Source organism: Trachinotus anak, unplaced genomic scaffold (genome assembly GCF_046630095.1).
Source record: "Trachinotus anak isolate AG129_WGS33_773 ecotype Australia unplaced genomic scaffold, CSIRO_AGI_Tana_v1 ptg000020l, whole genome shotgun sequence".
NCBI classification, from domain to species: Eukaryota; Metazoa; Chordata; class Actinopteri; order Carangiformes; family Carangidae; genus Trachinotus; species Trachinotus anak.
In genome coordinates this window covers 8895504-8910009 of record NW_027273871.1, presented here as the reverse complement: position 1 = coordinate 8910009, position 14506 = coordinate 8895504, and the positions used below count along the sequence as shown (strand labels likewise).

At 44.4% G+C, this 14506-nt stretch overlaps 1 protein-coding gene and 2 non-coding genes across 3 annotated transcripts; 1 reads left to right on the top strand and 2 right to left on the bottom strand.

Moving 5' to 3' along the window:
* Positions 1-5448: 5448 nt before the first annotated feature.
* trnav-cac (transfer RNA valine (anticodon CAC)) lies at positions 5449-5521 on the top strand. The gene has a single exon. It is a non-coding gene; the product is annotated as a tRNA-Val (tRNA).
* A 109-nt stretch (positions 5522-5630) lies between these two features.
* Positions 5631-5703, bottom strand: trnav-cac (transfer RNA valine (anticodon CAC)). The gene has a single exon. It is a non-coding gene; the product is annotated as a tRNA-Val (tRNA).
* A 647-nt stretch (positions 5704-6350) lies between these two features.
* LOC139637528 (heterogeneous nuclear ribonucleoprotein A/B-like) lies at positions 6351-12865 on the bottom strand. The gene is made up of 9 exons (XM_071506307.1): positions 12730-12865; positions 11238-11428; positions 10721-10889; positions 10133-10291; positions 9505-9636; positions 9164-9266; positions 8619-8765; positions 8035-8125; positions 6351-7261 (listed from the first exon to the last, which is right to left on the bottom strand). Exons 2-8 carry the CDS (start codon positions 11402-11404, stop codon positions 8055-8057), a joined length of 948 nt encoding a protein of 315 aa, XP_071362408.1. The 5' UTR covers positions 11405-11428; positions 12730-12865; the 3' UTR covers positions 6351-7261; positions 8035-8054.
* Between the last annotated feature and the right edge of the window lie 1641 nt (positions 12866-14506).

The following is a 14506-nucleotide window of genomic DNA, read 5'->3' as shown; positions in this document are numbered from 1 at the left end:
AGAGGAGTTGTTGTCTCAGGTTGTGTTTGTGTGTAGAGGAGTTGTTGTGTTTGTGTGTAGAGGAGTTGTTGTCTCAAGTTGTGTTTGTGTAGAGGAGTTGTTGTCTCAAGTTGTGTTTGTGTAGAGGAGTTGTTGTCACAGGTTGTGTTTGTGTAGAGGAGTTGTTGTCTCAGGTTGTGTTTGTGTAGAGGAGTCGTTGTCTCAGGTTGTGTTTGTGTAGAGGAGTTGTTGTCTCAAGTTGTGTTTGTGTGTAGAGGAGTTGTTGTGTTTGTGTAAAGAGGAGTTGTTGTCTCAGGTTGTGTTTGTGTGTAGAGGAGTTGTTGTGTTTGTGTAAAGAGGAGTTGTTGTCTCAGGTTGTGTTTGTGTGTAGAGGAGTTGTTGTCTCAGGTTGTGTTTGTGTAGAGGAGTTGTTGTCTCAAGTTGTGTTTGTGTGTAGAGGAGTTGTTGTCTCAAGTTGTGTTTGTGTAGAGGAGTTGTTGTGTTTGTGTAAAGAGGAGTTGTTGTCTCAGGTTGTGTTTGTGTGTAGACAAGTTGTTGTCTCAGGTTGTGTTTGTGTAGAGGAGTTGTTGTCTCAGGTTGTGTTTGTGTAGAGGAGTTGTTGTGTTTGTGTGTAGAGGAGTTGTTGTCTCAGGTTGTGTTTGTGTAAAGAGGAGTTGTTGTCTCAGGTTGTGTTTGTGTGTAGAGGAGTTGTTGTGTTTGTGTGTAGAGGAGTTGTTGTCTCAGGTTGTGTTTGTGTGTAGAGGAGTTGTTGTGTTTGTGTAGAGGAGTTGTTGTCTCAGGTTGTGTTTGTGTGTAGAGGAGTTGTTGTGTTTGTGTGTAGAGGAGTTGTTGTCTCAGGTTGTGTTTGTGTGTAGAGGAGTTGTTGTCTCAAGTTGTGTTTGTGTAGAGGAGTTGTTGTCTCAGGTTGTGTTTGTGTAGAGGAGTTGTTGTCTCAGGTTGTGTTTGTGTGTAGAGGAGTTGTTGTGTTTGTGTAAAGAGGAGTTGTTGTCTCAGGTTGTGTTTGTGTGTAGAGGAGTTGTTGTCTCAGGTTGTGTTTGTGTGTAGAGGAGTTGTTGTGTTTGTGTGTAGAGGAGTTGTTGTCTCAGGTTGTGTTTGTGTAGAGGAGTTGTTGTCTCAGGTTGTGTTTGTGTATAGAGGAGTTGTTGTCTCAGGTTGTGTTTGTGTGTAGAGGAGTTGTTGTGTTTGTGTAGAGGAGTTGTTGTCTCAGGTTGTGTTTGTGTGTAGAGGAGTTGTTGTGTTTGTGTAGAGGAGTTGTTGTCTCAGGTTGTGTTTGTGTGTAGAGGAGTTGTTGTGTTTGTGTGTAGAGGAGTTGTTGTGTTTGTGTAGAGGAGTTGTTGTCTCAGGTTGTGTTTGTGTGTAGAGGAGTTGTTGTGTTTGTGTGTAGAGGAGTTGTTGTGTTTGTGTAGAGGAGTTGTTGTCTCAAGTTGTGTTTGTGTATAGAGGAGTTGTTGTCTCAGGTTGTGTTTGTGTATAGAGGAGTTGTTGTCTCAGGTTGTGTTTGTGTAGAGGAGTTGTTGTCTCAAGTTGTGTTTGTGTATAGAGGAGTTGTTGTCTCAAGTTGTGTTTGTGTAGAGGAGTTGTTGTCTCAGGTTGTGTTTGTGTAAAGAGGAGTTGTTGTCTCAGGTTGTGTTTGTGTAAAGAGGAGTTGTTGTCTCAGGTTGTGTTTGTGTAGAGGAGTCGTTGTCTCAGGTTGTGTTTGTGTGTAGAGGAGTTGTTGTCTCAAGTTGTGTTTGTGTAGAGGAGTCGTTGTCTCAGGTTGTGTTTGTGTAGAGGAGTTGTTGTGTTTGTGTAAAGAGGAGTTGTTGTGTTTGTGTGTAGACGAGTTGTTGTCTCAGGTTGTGTTTGTGTAGAGGAGTCGTTGTCTCAGGTTGTGTTTGTGTGTAGAGGAGTTGTTGTCTCAAGTTGTGTTTGTGTAGAGGAGTTGTTGTCTCAGGTTGTGTTTGTGTAGAGGAGTTGTTGTCTCAGGTTGTGTTTGTGTAGAGGAGTCGTTGTCTCAGGTTGTGTTTGTGTGTAGAGGAGTTGTTGTCTCAAGTTGTGTTTGTGTAGAGGAGTTGTTGTCTCAGGTTGTGTTTGTGTGTAGAGGAGTTGTTGTGTTTGTGTGTAGAGGAGTTGTTGTCTCAAGTTGTGTTTGTGTAGAGGAGTTGTTGTCTCAGGTTGTGTTTGTGTAGAGGAGTTGTTGTCTCAGGTTGTGTTTGTGTAGAGGAGTCGTTGTCTCAGGTTGTGTTTGTGTGTAGAGGAGTTGTTGTCTCAGGTTGTGTTTGTGTAAAGAGGAGTTGTTGTGTTTGTGTAGAGGAGTTGTTGTCTCAGGTTGTGTTTGTGTGTAGAGGAGTTGTTGTCTCAGGTTGTGTTTGTGTAGAGGAGTTGTTGTCTCAGGTTGTGTTTGTGTAGAGGAGTTGTTGTCTCAAGTTGTGTTTGTGTAGAGGAGTTGTTGTCTCAGGTTGTGTTTGTGTAGAGGAGTTGTTGTCTCAGGTTGTGTTTGTGTGTAGAGGAGTTGTTGTCTCAAGTTGTGTTTGTGTAGAGGAGTTGTTGTCTCAGGTTGTGTTTGTGTGTAGAGGAGTTGTTGTGTTTGTGTAGAGGAGTTGTTGTCTCAGGTTGTGTTTGTGTAGAGGAGTCGTTGTCTCAGGTTGTGTTTGTGTGTAGAGGAGTTGTTGTCTCAAGTTGTGTTTGTGTAGAGGAGTTGTTGTCTCAGGTTGTGTTTGTGTAGAGGAGTTGTTGTCTCAGGTTGTGTTTGTGTGTAGAGGAGTTGTTGTGTTTGTGTAGAGGAGTTGTTGTCTCAGGTTGTGTTTGTGTAGAGGAGTCGTTGTCTCAGGTTGTGTTTGTGTGTAGAGGAGTTGTTGTGTTTGTGTGTAGAGGAGTTGTTGTCTCAAGTTGTGTTTGTGTAGAGGAGTTGTTGTCTCAGGTTGTGTTTGTGTGTAGAGGAGTTGTTGTGTTTGTGTGTAGAGGAGTTGTTGTCTCAAGTTGTGTTTGTGTAGAGGAGTTGTTGTCTCAAGTTGTGTTTGTGTAGAGGAGTTGTTGTCTCAGGTTGTGTTTGTGTAGAGGAGTTGTTGTCTCAGGTTGTGTTTGTGTAGAGGAGTCGTTGTCTCAGGTTGTGTTTGTGTGTAGACGAGTTGTTGTGTTTGTGTGTAGACGAGTTGTTGTGTTTGTGTGTAGACGAGTTGTTGTCTCAGGTTGTGTTTGTGTAGAGGAGTTGTTGTCTCAGGTTGTGTTTGTGTAGAGGAGTTGTTATGTTTGTGTAAAGAGGAGTTGTTGTCTCAGGTTGTGTTTGTGTAGAGGAGTTGTTGTCTCAGGTTGTGTTTGTGTAGAGGAGTTGTTGTCTCAAGTTGTGTTTGTGTATAGAGGAGTTGTTGTCTCAGGTTGTGTTTGTGTATAGAGGAGTTGTTGTCTCAGGTTGTGTTTGTGTAGAGGAGTTGTTGTCTCAAGTTGTGTTTGTGTATAGAGGAGTTGTTGTCTCAAGTTGTGTTTGTGTAGAGGAGTTGTTGTCTCAGGTTGTGTTTGTGTAAAGAGGAGTTGTTGTCTCAGGTTGTGTTTGTGTAAAGAGGAGTTGTTGTCTCAGGTTGTGTTTGTGTAGAGGAGTCGTTGTCTCAGGTTGTGTTTGTGTGTAGAGGAGTTGTTGTCTCAGGTTGTGTTTGTGTGTAGAGGAGTCGTTGTGTTTGTGTAGAGGAGTTGTTGTCTCAAGTTGTGTTTGTGTAGAGGAGTCGTTGTGTTTGTGTATAGAGGAGTTGTTGTCTCAGGTTGTGTTTGTGTGTCGAGGAGTTGTTGTCTCAGGTTGTGTTTGTGTGTAGAGGAGTTGTTGTGTTTGTGTGTAGAGGAGTTGTTGTCTCAGGTTGTGTTTGTGTAAAGAGGAGTTGTTGTGTTTGTGTAGAGGAGTTGTTGTCTCAGGTTGTGTTTGTGTAGAGGAGTTGTTGTCTCAGGTTGTGTTTGTGTGTAGAGGAGTTGTTGTCTCAGGTTGTGTTTGTGTGTAGAGGAGTTGTTGTCTCAGGTTGTGTTTGTGTAGAGGAGTTGTTGTCTCAAGTTGTGTTTGTGTGTAGAGGAGTTGTTGTCTCAAGTTGTGTTTGTGTAGAGGAGTTGTTGTGTTTGTGTAAAGAGGAGTTGTTGTCTCAGGTTGTGTTTGTGTAGAGGAGTTGTTGTCTCAGGTTGTGTTTGTGTGTAGAGGAGTTGTTGTGTTTGTGTGTAGAGGAGTTGTTGTGTTTGTGTGTAGAGGAGTTGTTGTCTCAGGTTGTGTTTGTGTGTAGAGGAGTTGTTGTCTCAAGTTGTGTTTGTGTAGAGGAGTTGTTGTGTTTGTGTAAAGAGGAGTTGTTGTCTCAGGTTGTTTGTGTAAAGAGGAGTTGTTGTGTTTGTGTAGAGGAGTTGTTGTCTCAGGTTGTGTTTGTGTGTAGAGGAGTTGTTGTGTTTGTGTAGAGGAGTTGTTGTGTTTGTGTAGAGGAGTTGTTGTGTTTGTGTAGAGGAGTTGTTGTGTTTGTGTAAAGAGGAGTTGTTGTGTTTGTGTAGAGGAGTTGTTGTCTCAGGTTGTGTTTGTGTGTAGAGGAGTTGTTGTCTCAGGTTGTGTTTGTGTGTAGAGGAGTTGTTGTGTTTGTGTAGAGGAGTTGTTGTGTTTGTGTAGAGGAGTTGTTGTGTTTGTGTGTAGAGGAGTTGTTGTCTCAGGTTGTTTGTGTAAAGAGGAGTTGTTGTGTTTGTGTGTAGAGGAGTTGTAGTCATCAGGACCCGGCTGTAGTCCGCTCTTCGTAGCTGTAGGTAGCCGGCGGGTCCGGCTCTGAGCGGGAATGAGGAGCGGGACACTTTGTGCGCCGCGGTTTATTATCGGGGGGTTGGGGGGGTTGGGGGGGCTACCAAACAACAGCAGGGTGTTGTAGCACAGAGGCTAACACACACCTGGCTGCGCTCAGTCAGGTGTTTATTGAGCCTGTGACCCTCGCTGGGCACAGGCCCGGTCAGTCTGCGGGTCAGTGCCTGAGGACCCAGCTCAGAGCGGGTGTGTGGCCCTGAAAAGGGCCTTCGTGTCGGCGGCGGTCAGCGGGAGTTCACTTGGAGCTGGTGTACTTGGTGACGGCCTTGGTGCCCTCGGACACGGCGTGCTTGGCCAGCCCCCCGGGCCGCAGCGGGCGCACGGCGGTCTGGATCTCCCTGCAGGTGACGGTGGAGCGCTTGTCCTGCGCTGCGCTCGAAATGTCGCTCACAGCGTTTCTCATGTCCGACTTCTAATGAAATGTCCAGCTCGTTTTTACAACTCAGGAACAGTTTAATTTATAATGTTAGAGCGTAACACAAAATACGAAGAGACTGGCAATTGTTTTTTACATTTTAATTTGGGTTAATGCAGCAACTGATGACGGGCCCGCGGCGGCGACACTGAGGCGCTGATTGGTTAACGATGGCGGATTAAAACAACCAACCAGAGAGCCGGTCTGTGCCACTGAACACGTCATCACGAACACGTCACCACGTCTCAGAGTTTCCGTAGTGTAGTGGTTATCACGTTCGCCTCACACGCGAAAGGTCCCCGGTTCGAAACCGGGCGGAAACAATATTTATACATTTAACGCAGCGGCCCCGCAGGAGCCCCGCAGGAGCCCCGCGGTTCTTTTACCTGAAAACACGTGATGGGACCAGTTTTTCAACAGAGGAGAAAAAGCTGTTTCCGCCCGGTTTCGAACCGGGGACCTTTCGCGTGTGAGGCGAACGTGATAACCACTACACTACGGAAACTGTTTTATCATCCCACTTCTCTTTTCTCTGTTATCGTCAACATGATTACGGCTCTTGTTGACGGCCCTCAGCGCATCATGGCTCCTGCCTGTTATTGTGCAATATGTTTGTTTATTGAGACATTATTTCACGGTGCATTAACGATCCAACACGGTACACGTCTCCCGGTGAACTGATGTAAGTATAAAAGCCGTTGTTCTGGTCGGTTCCGTTCATTCTGAGGGCCTGACCCTCCATGTCTCCCCAACACATGCACGCCCTTCCTACACTTTGATCCAGATCCGTGAAACCAGTGGCTGGTTCCCATGAATCTGCAGCGGATATGATGATGATCCACATGAGCTAGAGCCTATTTTTCCATCTACAATTTCTACAGCAGATGAATGGGTTCAAAGTTATGATCCACTCTGCACATAAGTTAACAAATGTCAACACTGATCCTCATACCCTCTCCCCCAACATGTGTGTGAACATGAGTCACTTTGTGTGCTGAAGTCTTGAGGGGAAAACAGCTCCGCATTTCCTCTTTAGGACCATTAGCAATAACATTAAGCATTAGAAATACACAAACCATTACAAACAGAATGTTTATTACTAATAAATTGCCAGAGACACTAACTGAGGCGACTCCACAGGTTTGAAGCCGGTCCAGAAAAATTAAGCAGACATTTAATTTCTAAAACCAAAGACTCTTTACAAAGAAACTAAACCAGAATAGAAACTTGTTTAAAGGGCGTTTTGATATAACAATAGGTCCACAGTTGCATGTGGTTCAGTCATTTTTTCCTATTACATCCCAGAGATCTGCATATTTTCAAATGTTACTTCCCTGGTAAATTCAGAGTCCTGAAGACAAAGGCTCGCAGGAAGCCGTTTCAATTTTTAGGAATTAAAACTTGAGGTAAAATTCACTCTTGGTACACCAACCCCCATGTAAAAAAAAAAAAAGGGGGTTAAAAAAATTAATATCAAATGTGTCATCAGAGGGAATACTTCAAAAAAAATTTCCTTTAAGTTATTAAACTTATCCTTCATTATTACAGATTAGATTGTGATGCTACAAAAGAGAGAAATCAATATTGACTTTGATGTTTGAAACTTAATTTTAACTCTAAACCTACTCAACATTTTTTTTTATCCTTCCACCCCAAAACCTGGAAGCATCAGAAAAATTTTTTTTTTTTTTACTGAAAACTGTTTTTATTTGTCAAAAAGCTCCTTTACAGCGCCAAGATTTTTCAACCTGTAAAGCCAGCAAACATGTAAAATACAACCCTTACAATACATTAGAATCAAAACAGGTACCAAAAAGTACAGTAAAAATTACACTTCCATTGATGGAAATGTGGAAGGGAGAAAAAACAAAACAAAAAAAAACAAACAAAAAAACAAAAAGGGAAAAGTAAAACCTAAAAATGATAAGATTAAGAAAAAAAAAAAAAACATGGAAAAGTTACATTTCAGATGTTTTCTGTACAAATGGTCTTCTGTCATAAAAGAGGTCGAGTTAGGCCCAGTGTTTCCGCTCAGCAGCCGGTCTCACTGGATCACTGGAGCCCTGAGGAATAACACACAACACTCAGTCACATTGTCTACACACACATCTAACACACAACTCAATGTTGCACAAAAACATGAATGAAGTCTGAGGTTCAGTTTTTTCATGTTTGTCCTTGATGCTTAGCTCAAAACCAGGATCTTTACGGGTGGATTTTAAATGATTGTGTGAGATGTACGTTCCATCTGAGGACTACTTCAGTAAGGTGTTAAGTCCCAGTTGCTTAGGGGCTAAGATACCAACCATAAACCACAACATCCATGATTCAAGACCAGCTGAGGACCTCTGTTGCATCTCGTCTTTAATAAAGGCTTAAAAATACCCAAACATTACAATAGAATTTAGAAAGTACATCAAATCTTTTCAAAACATGGTGTTTATTACAATACAGAACAGGTGAGGGCCAAGGTTTGACCTACAGCAAAACAATACAAGAAACCTGCTGCTGATTGGACAGGAAGACGTGCAGAAAAACAAAGATGAACACAGACTGTCAATGCAAAACTGACTACAGCAGAGTAATACAGAGAAGCCAAAATAAGTGTTGGTTTGAAAGAACGAAATAAAACGGCAACTCATCTCCTACAAAGTTTTTAAACCTCACAGCTTTCCAACATGAACGGCCGTCAACAGCGTTTGTGGGACGGGACGGACTTCACCAGCTCCGTCAGGCCTAAGCTGAACTATGACTTCATGCAGATGGGATTTCAGTGTCTATACTTATGGGCACCATGACCATATGTAAAAGGTAGGTAGCTGTAGCCCTGGCATACCTTGAAATACCATGTGATCATCAGTATGGCTTGTAGCCTGTCTGGTGTGCCCCTCGTCTTGGGGTTTTCCCGTAGCTGGCGCTGCCCTGGTCTGTGGAGCAGAGGGAGGACAGACGGGTTAGACGCAGATTTGTTTCAATTTTCACATCCAGAGATGCAAATGGGGACACGAATGTCAACCTATCCCTGTAAACGACGTCCCACTCTCAGTCTGGGAGCAGACGGCTGAAGCCAAGCCTTAGGTTGGTTACAATCCCATGTGTTTACACGCAGCAGTGAGTGAGGAGGAAATGTGGGGACTGACATTTATGCTAAGATAAACAATACTTTATATTTGCACCAGTGTTCACCTTATTAAAACAGACTTGGCCAGATGTGACTTATTTCTCAATTAGCTGAAGAAACTTTACTGGATTACAAAAAACCCAAAACAAACATTGTGCAATCAGCCTGCCCGTGTGTGTGTGTGTGTGTGTGTGTGTGTGTGTGTGTGTGTGTGTGTGTGTGTGTGTGTGTGTGTGTGTGTGTGTGTGTGTGTGTGTGTGTGAGTGAGAGAGAGATATACGGTTCGTCTGTGTGCTTACTGTAGTCGTATCCAGGCCCATATCCATAGTAACCAGAAGAGTAGTCATAGTTGCCATAGCCACTGTATCCACTGTAGCCATAGCCTTGGTTACCATATCCCTGGTTCCAGTAGTTTCCGTAGCCCTGGTTCCAGCCCTGGCTCTGACCTGAGACACAAAGTGGATAAAGGTTTTAGTTTCAGCCTGAAAACAGGTGTATTCATTTAGTTTGGTGTCCAGGTCTAACAGTTACTAAAGGACTGTGAGACTTTCTGGATCAGACACACTGTCAGTGAAAGGGCTTGTTAGACGGCATTACATTCTTGGTGCACAGAGCAAGACGAACCTGCTGCTTTGAGCTGATGGCCAAAATTTTTACTTTAAAAATCAAGGTGTCAACAGGTGATAAAACTGCCTCCACTGTTAGTTTTTTTTACTTTAACTTTCACCATTCTTCATTTCATGCCAGCTAAAGATTTTGATGACCCACTTTGGGGCCCACTCATGTTTAATTAGCTCTTAAAAAGCAAATGAATTCAGGAGACAAGGTGCAGACTCATCCTCACCTCCACGGCCTCTGCCCCCCCGGCCTCCATAACCCCCACCACGTCCTTGTCCATACTGCTGTTGCTGGTACACCTCCTTGGGCTGGGCGATCTTCAGCTCACACTGAGGAGATGCAAACACACACTTTGAATCCAAATGTTATTGCCACGCAGACGTGGAAAACACACCAAAATCCTTAATGCAGCAGGAGGGATTTCAAAATTGTAGGTGGTCAAGATCACAAATGGCTCTTACAAAAGACTAAGAGAGCAAGGCTACAGCTCAGAACCAGCCGCCTTCCAGCTGCACAGTGGAAATATGAATGATCAAGAGCTGCTGAGGTAACACTGTGTGTACATACCCTGCCACCCTCGACGTTGTGGTATTTCTTCTCCAGACACTTCTTGACACTTGCTTCGTCTTTGTATGTGATGAAGATAAACCCCCTCCTTTTCTTTGATTTGGGGTCCATGGGAAGCTCAATGGTTTCGATCTGGAACAGGAGGATGGAGGGTGGAGGAACCTTGTTAAAATGATGGTTAAAAGAAAAAAACTTGTTTGTGCATTTTGACTCAGATGTTTTCTACTGGTAACTAAAACCAGTCTGACTGACGCCTGAAGTTTTCTGTAGTCACACATTCCACATTTAGGTCAAACTAAATTCTGGTAAATGTTCTAATGACATGGGTTCTTCCCAAAGGAAGCCTGTCCTCAGGTGAACCTGCAACTTTGTTTCAATCAGCGACTGTTTATTAGCCAGTAGCTTCATTAGGAAAGGCCCCTGTGCCTGGTTCAAGGGCTGCGCTGAAAGTGTGTGTGTGTATAAGGGGAGCGCATCAGTGGCCCCCAGATTATCTCCAGTTCAATTAGACTGTGCCTTAATTCTGTAAAAATGACAGATGCCGTCCATCAAGCCATCTGTTAAACACTGAAGCCTGGGCTACTGTGTTCTCTCTGTAGGTCCACTGTGTGTTTTTTTGTGACCTAACCTCTCCGAAGGCCCCAAAATATTCCCTGATGGTGTCCTCAGTCGCCTCGGGGTTCAAACCTCCCACAAAGATCTTCTTGACGGGCTCCTTCTTCATGGCCATTGCCCTCTTGGGGTCGATCTGACGTCCATCCAGTCTGTGTTCCTTCTGCTCCAGCACCTGAAAACGCATCCAGTCGTTTGTTATTATTAACATGAAGCACTACTACACAGACATGAAACTAATGGAGGAAGAACAAAGAAACATCTAGTGAGACAACAGCTCAGAGCTTTTATTTCAAGTAACATCAGCACAGGCTGCTTTCTGTTACCATTTAAGAAGTGCATGCTCATAACTGGAGTCTCAACGTGTTAATCAGACCCATCTGCATTTTCTCCTGCTGTCTGTGTGCACCAACAACCCTCTGCACCGAGTTCACACCATGACCTTTCTGGTGACCGACAAGAATCCAATCACCAAAATAAATCAAATGACTGTAACAAAGATCCAGGTGTTAATCATGTTACACGTATAACCAGGCAGCAACGTGCTGTGAGTATTACCCTAATCACACGAGAAACATCTGTCAGGTGATCAGAGGTGACTCACCTTGTCCACGCTGGCAGAGTCTTTGAAGAGGACGAAGCCGAAGCCCCGGGACCGGCCAGTGTTGGAGTCCATCTTGATGGTGCAGTCCGACACCTCGCCAAACTTACTGAAGTAATCCTTCAGGTCCTTTTTACTTGTGTCCCAGCTGAGGCCACCCACGAACATTTTACTGCAAACAGACAGACACTGTGCTGTTTATTTCTTACTCTTGTATACCTGTTTTTCCACAGGTAGCCTTATCTAATACAGAATACACAGCTTTATTTTGTAAACTTCTCTCCTCTGCACACAAGCATCAACATTCTTGCTACAAGTTGCTTGGGAACTTCATGCACAACCGTCTCTTGGGGGTCATGAACCAAGATCAACTGGACAGACTGACTAGTTTTACTTATGCTTTCTTTTTATCCTGAAACAAGGTCCCAGCTCAGTTTTCAGTTGGTCACAAGTGAACCTGCATTTTAAGTTTCATGACATAATTTTACTGTATACAAAAAGGGAGATGGAAAACACTCACCCAGCATCCTCCTCTCCTTTGCTGGCATCAATCTTGCCTCCATCTGTGCCATTGTCCTGGCTGTCTTCTTCACAGATCAACTCCTGCTCAGCTCCGTTCTGGTCCTCTTCGCCCTCGTTTCCATTCTGCTCCGATGTCTCCATCAGCAGATTCTCAGAGTCTGACATTGTGATGGTGGGCTCTTCAAGAGACTACAACAGGACAAGAGGATCTGAGTAATCCTTTATTTGAATGAAGGTATTATTACGGTAGTATTATTTGAATGAAGGGTTTGTAGCTGCTGCAACAGCAAACAGTTGAAGTGTCAGATCCTCAAATATACCAAGTACCAACAACATGAACGGTAAAGAAAGATTAGATTTAGTGTCCAATTGCCTTGTGGGAAAACAATCCAGTTTAAGTACCAATCCACTTTATTTTAGGATATAGCCACATCATTTTTCATTACATTTTTTTACCTTGTTGGGGACCTTGAGATTATGCTCTTCTGTTAATTGTTAAACTGACAAGTTTTCTAACCATGGACAGAGAAAAAAAAAAACAAGCTAAAAACTCATGACTACCGGTTTATTATTTTGTTCGCCCAAAAGACCAGTTTGTTTACAACGACAGGAAAAGTGAAGGCGCAATTCCTCTTTCCAGAAGGTTGAAATCAACAAATATTTGACTAATCGTACTTGAAAAATGATCGAAGTGATTAATCAATAATCAAAAACAGCTGATTATTTTTCTTCTGGTCCAAACTTTAATTGACCAAAAGATTCCGCTCTAGAACTTCGCACAGGTTGTAGTAAATGCATACAAGAAAATAAAATGGTACTAATTAAACGAGGATTTACGATTATTTATCCATTTAAAGTCACAACAGTCAGTTTATAAAGATTATAAAAAGCTACAGATTAGGAGGCTAATCGACAGCTAACTGACCACCTCTCTGTTATTTGCGTTACGTTAGCTAATTGTTTAAAATATCCTCCATATGTTTGTAACCGTACAGCTAGCTTAAAGCAAGGCTTGAGGGAGACAGAGGTGCTGAAAAGTAAACACTGGATGTTCACTAAGCGCAGCAGGAACCCTGCGTGTCTCCGTCTGCAGGTTTGAGCGGACCGCGCTTCGCTCCGTTCCGTTGCCGCTCGGGAGCAAGAGGAGGCCCGGCTACCAGCTAGGTGGCGGGTCCTGAGAAAAACAACCACTACCATTAAAAATCACGCTAAACGTCGTGAGGGAAAGTCTCAACCGCTGCTTAAAAAGCACAAGTGTCTGTTTCTACTGCAGTCGGCGGACGGGCTTTTCGTCCAATGTAATAACCGCGTTAAACCTCATTAGCACCACCGCGGCTAACGGACAGCTAGCTAGCTAGCTGCTAACAAGAGGACGCCGCACAGATGGAACCAGGCCCGCGGGAAGCGCCGCCGTCAAACCAGCCGCTGAACTGCGCTGAACACGTTCACCAGTTTTCTCTGTGCAAATAAAACCAAGAAAACACGCTTACTTTCAGGGAAATACCAGAGACGCCGACTTGCTGCTCAAAATGGACACTCTCCAAATTCGCCGCTAACTCGTGGCATCATATATACGACCGGATGTGACCGAGCGCTGGGGCACGTCGCAATGAGGAGGTTCGTGATTGGACACAAAGCGCTCTTGTGCGAATAAAGGCGTCGCATGATTGGTTGAGAGCCCGCCCTTGATGAAAAAACAGCAAATAAAGCAGCCAAACGTCTTTCCTGCTTCCTGTCCGCTCCTCCAACAGTTGTTTCTGGTGCAAATCGACTTCTTTTAATGGCATGGCAACGGGAAATCTTTCTTTTTATGCCTTTCATTTGCTCGACGAATAAGAAAAATAGAGGCTTGAAAAGTGGAACCGTTCTTCATCTCACTGCGCAGTTTGTGTTTCAGTACGGAGCTGTCTATCATACAGACATGGCCGCATTAACCTCATGAACGCCCGGGGCCAAAATGTGTTGCTGGGCCCTTAAACACTTGCCCTCAAACCATGTTTCCTAAACCGGCACAACTCATAACCGCGTCTCTTTCTCTGTGCTCGACTGTGCGTCCAGACTGAGACAGACACTGTGGAGACACTAGAGACACTGTGGAGACACTGTTGAGACACTGGAGACACTGTAGAGACACTGTGGAGACACTGTAGAGACACTAGAGACACTGTAGAGACACTGTGGAGACACTAGAGACACTGTGGAGACACTGTAGAGACACTAGAGACACTGTAGAGACACTGTGGAGACACTAGAGACACTGTGGAGACACTGTGGAGACACTGTAGAGACACTGTGGAGACACTGTAGAGACACTAGAGACACTGTGGAGACACTGTAGAGACACTGTAGAGACACTGTGGAGACACTGTAGAGACACTAGAGACACTGTGGAGACACTGTAGAGACACTAGAGACACTGTAGAGACACTGTGGAGACACTAGAGACACTGTGGAGACACTGTAGAGACACTAGAGACACTGTAGAGACACTGTGGAGACACTAGAGACACTGTGGAGACACTGTGGAGACACTGTAGAGACACTGTGGAGACACTGTAGAGACACTAGAGACACTGTGGAGACACTGTAGAGACACTAGAGACACTGTGGAGACACTGTGGAGACACTGTTGAGACACTGTGGAGACACTGTAGAGACACTAGAGACACTGTGGAGACACTGTAGAGACACTAGAGACACTGTGGAGACACTAGAGACACTGTGGAGACACTGTAGAGACACTGTTGAGACACTGTGGAGACACTGGAGACACTGTGGAGACACTGTAGAGACACTGTGGAGACACTAGAGACACTGTGGAGACACTGTAGAGACACTGTAGAGACACTGGAGACACTGTGGAGACACTGTAGAGACACTGTGGAGACACTGTAGAGACACTAGAGACACTGTGGAGACACTGTAGAGACACTGGAGACACTGTAGAGACACTGTGGAGACACTGTAGAGACACTGTGGAGACACTAGAGACACTGTGGAGACACTGTAGAGACACTGGAGACACTGTTGAGACACTAGAGACACTGTGGAGACACTGTGGAGACACTGGAGACACTGTGGAGACACTGTAGAGACACTGTTGAGACACTAGAGACACTGTGGAGACACTGTTGAGACACTGTAGAGACACTGTAGAGACACTGTGGAGACACTGTGGAGACACTAGAGACACTGTAGAGACACTGTGGAGACACTGTGGAGACACTGTAGAGACACTGTGGAGACACTGTAGAGACACTGTTGAGA

What these genes read in the sequence shown, in the direction of transcription:
- LOC139637528 (XM_071506307.1), bottom strand. Translation starts at nt 11,404, where the DNA reads ATGTCAGACTCTGAGAATCTGCTGATGGAGACATCGGAGCAGAATGGA. An exon ending in AAAGGAGAGGAGGATGCTGG is followed by an intron (nt 10,890 to 11,237) that starts GTGAGTGTTTTC and finishes GTCTGTTTGCAG; the next exon opens with TAAAATGTTCGTGGGTGGCC. An exon ending in ACTCTGCCAGCGTGGACAAG is followed by an intron (nt 10,292 to 10,720) that starts GTGAGTCACCTC and finishes ATGCGTTTTCAG; the next exon opens with GTGCTGGAGCAGAAGGAACA.